The 3,860-nt window shown below is 39.6% G+C and overlaps 1 protein-coding gene across 1 annotated transcript; it reads left to right on the plus strand.

The window, feature by feature from the left end:
• Window positions 1-1,176: 1,176 nt before the first annotated feature.
• LOC110105483 (phosphoserine aminotransferase 1, chloroplastic) lies at window positions 1,177-2,720 on the plus strand. Its single transcript, XM_020835014.2, has one exon. It carries the CDS (start codon window positions 1,240-1,242, stop codon window positions 2,497-2,499), a length of 1,260 nt encoding a protein of 419 aa, XP_020690673.1. The 5' UTR covers window positions 1,177-1,239; the 3' UTR covers window positions 2,500-2,720.
• Window positions 2,721-3,860: the final 1,140 nt, after the last annotated feature.

A 3,860-nucleotide genomic window follows, 5' to 3' on the forward strand; every position in this document is an offset into this window, starting at 1 on the left:
ACTGTATGGCCAAAATCACTATAAAACCTCGTATACTTTTTATGTGGCTTATCTTTATCTTTCCTTTTCAATGAATAAATTTAGGGAACAATGATTTTCCAATCTCCGGTACTTCTTAAGTTAATGTTATCCACAACTAATATCAATGGGGAAAGTCGAATATCAGTGAAGGTTAGTGATAGACTCGATAATTTTCTTAATATGAGTGGAGTTCAATCGTTCAGGAAAACAAGCATCTGATGTTGGTGGCTGATGAGTGTTAAACGGTGCTGACGACATGCATCTATGTTGGTTGATGGGCTATGATGGCGGTGGGCGTCAATATGATCAATGAATTTATCAAGCAACAATGGGTAGAAATATAACATATTTAAATATCTCAACGCCTTCATGAAATCAAAATTAAATAATCTTGAATTCATCAAATTCATCTCATATATTTCCATACAAAATTAAGAAGGTATTTGATCACTTAAATAACCTCGAGTAATTTTATTTTTTCTCTAACAGCTTGATTCGTTCATTTTGACTTTGATCATCTCTAAATTTTATATATTGTTGGTTTTATTTCTTCGATGGTCTGATTATGAATTTTAAGAGAATGAAGTCTAAAAAATTTCAAATAGTTTCAAATTAAAAGTTATGTTAATTAAATAAGTTTTATAATACCTTATCAATAAAGACAATAATATAAAAAAATATATGATTTATATTGAATTTATTAATTTAAAATAACCTATATGCTAAAATTAATAATTAATTTAAAATAACCTATATGTTAAAATTAATAAAAAAAAAAAAAGCCATCCTACACGCGAACAAAAAACGGAGCCCATGTCTCCGACTACCTACCACTTTTCACCTAATTTCCTTTACCAAATTGTGATTTAATTAATTAAGTTTATATTATATTCATCTTAAATTATTATTTTTTTTAAATTCTTTTTAAAGGGTTTAGCTCATTCCGATTATATCTAATTATCATATTAATTATTAATAAGTTTTAATTTCAAACATTTTATTTATTTATTAACTTGAAATATCTTATAACATAAAATTAATAAATAAATAAAATTAATTCAAAATATTAAATAAATTGAATGATTGAGATTAAAGAACTCCACCATCTAATTAGTCCAATTAATATATATATATATATAACCAGTTCTCTGCCGATCCTCGTGTGGCATTTTTTCCTTTCTCGAGTTCTCTTTCGTCTCTACTTCTCCTCTCTCTGCTATGGCCGCCACCGCCGCCGCTGCCGCCGCCGCCGCCGCCGGCGTCGTTGGTTCTGCCTCGCATCACTCCCGCATCCTCCAGTTCTCGTCCTCCTCCCGCCGTCGCCAACTCTGCATCTCATGCACCGCCGTCAGCCCCTCACCCATTCCCGCCTCCCTTGCGGCCGGCGACCGCGGCGTCTACAACTTCGCTGCTGGCCCCGCTACCCTACCTGAATCTGTCATCCTCAAAGCCCAATCCGAACTCTACAACTACCGCGGCTCAGGCATGAGCATCATGGAAATGAGCCACCGCGGCAAGGAATTCGACGCCGCCATCAAGAAAGCCGAATCCGATCTCCGCCGACTCCTTTCTATCTCTGATGACTTCGCTGTCCTCTTCCTCCAGGGTGGTGCTACCACCCAGTTCGCTGCCGTTCCCCTTAACCTCTGCAAGCCCGATGACCCTGCCGATTACATCATCACCGGATCTTGGAGCGATAAGGCCTATAAAGAAGCTCAGAAGTTCTGCAAACCTAACGTTGTTTGGTCTGGGAAATCCGAGAAGTATACGAAGATCCCGTCCTTTGATGCGATCCGGCAAAACCCAGATGCTAAATACCTCCATATCTGCGGGAATGAGACAATCCATGGGGTCGAGTACAAAGATTACCCCGAACCCAAGAACAAGAACTCGATTTTGGTTGCCGACATGTCATCAAATTTCTGCTCGAAGCCTGTAGATGTCTCAAAGTTCGGCTTGATCTATGCAGGGGCGCAGAAGAACGTCGGTCCTTCAGGCGTTACCATTGTCATCGTCCGGCGAGATCTCATTGGAGATCCGCAGCCAATCACCCCTGTAATGCTTGATTACAAGATCCACGCTGATAATGCTTCGCTCTACAACACTCCGCCATGTTTTGCGGTTTATATTTGCGCTCTGGTGTTTGAGGATCTACTCGATCAGGGTGGGCTTCAGGCCGTGGAGGAGAAGAATGCTAAGAAGGCGGGTATTCTCTATGAAGCCATTGAGAGAAGCGGTGGATTCTACGTGTGCCCTGTTGATAAATCTGTAAAGTCTTTGATGAATGTCCCGTTCACTTTGCAAAACTCGGATCTCGAGAAGAAGTTTATTGCAGAGGCTGCAAAGGAGGGAATGATTCAGCTCAAGGGGCATCGATCGGTGGGGGGAGTTCGGGCATCGATATACAATGCCATGCCGCTTGCCGGTGTGGAGAAGCTGGTTGCTTTCATGAAGGATTTCCAGGCCAGGCATCCTTGAGCATTATATTGAATCAGAATTCCACAGACATGTTTTTTCCTTGATATTGAAAGGTCATATTCGTCATTTGCAGTCTGTAATTTTTTTACTTGGATTCCAAATTCCAATCTCTATATGCTATTGTATTTCTCATGATCCTTGCTTCAAGTTTGCTGTTGTAGTTTTAACTGCGTTGCAAGTATTGCATTTAAGATGATATATACTTTGTTTGCTTTGGATCATGGATTTTTATTATGCTGTTGCTGATTTTTGGGTAATATTTCTGTTTGATTGCTTCCAACGAGGCTAATACTAAGAATGTTGTATTAATCTTTTTCTCGAGTACTAATACCTTCTATTGCTCTTGAATTAAGGATGCTATCTTTTGCTATTGATTTGCATTCTAAGGGGCTGTTTGGTAGCACCCAGGATTTGATTTAAATAGGATTTCGTAAATCCTCTAAATTTGGAATTTGGAAATCCTGAGGGGCCTAAGTCATGAAAACTGTTTGGTAACATTCATGATAATTCTTATTAAATACTGTGTAACTTTTTGGCTATAGAGTGGATCTGACGAGCAGACTCTTCCTCTCGAGCCAATGGTGATGTGAAACATACATGTGGAAGAGTTGCTTTGGATTGTAACAATAACTATTGAACATGAACGATGCTAATTAGTAACTTATGTTTCACCCAAGTTAAATTCGTAGAACTTTCATGAAAAGATTGAGTAATGGCAAGCGGTTACAAGAGATTTGCAAAACAATAACAATAACAACGAAAACAAGATAGTAGTACTAATAGCAAGTAAATAAGAATCTACAGTGTAACATCAAGATATAGTCACTAAGAGTTCCTTCTCATTCAATCACTCTTAAGCTTTAGCGGAGGAGGACGAAGCACACGAGGAAAGATATTACCACTAGGAAGATGATGCCAAGGATCTTCGTCGGTGGAGAGGTAGCCGGTGACCAACGATTATCCAACGACCCGGACGAATGTGCTCCTCGATTGATAGCGTCAGTTGATATAGGATGTGGTTGATGTATCCTTCGAGAGTCTCGTCATTGCCGAAGTACACATCAAAGAATGGAGATCCGAGAAAATATCCGTCCGTCCTTGCCCGTCGAAAACAAATCCGTGGTCGATCTCAGGATCGGCCATGCACCAACGATGAGATTGGGAGAGGAGGTTGTCTTCTTCTCTTGGCTTCAAGTTTCATGAGCAAACTAGGGTATCTCAAGAGAGGGGATGTAAGGGAAGGGGTGGCCAAGGTAGGAAGAAGGGGGAGGGGTGGCTTGGATGAGAGAGCTTAGGTTAGGTTGAAGAGAAGATGAATTTTTTAATCCAAATATAAAAGTAATTTCAGATTTTGAGTAAAA

This window comes from Dendrobium catenatum, unplaced genomic scaffold, assembly GCF_001605985.2.
Source record: "Dendrobium catenatum unplaced genomic scaffold, ASM160598v2 fragScaff_scaffold_621, whole genome shotgun sequence".
Taxonomy (NCBI): domain Eukaryota; kingdom Viridiplantae; phylum Streptophyta; class Magnoliopsida; order Asparagales; family Orchidaceae; genus Dendrobium; species Dendrobium catenatum.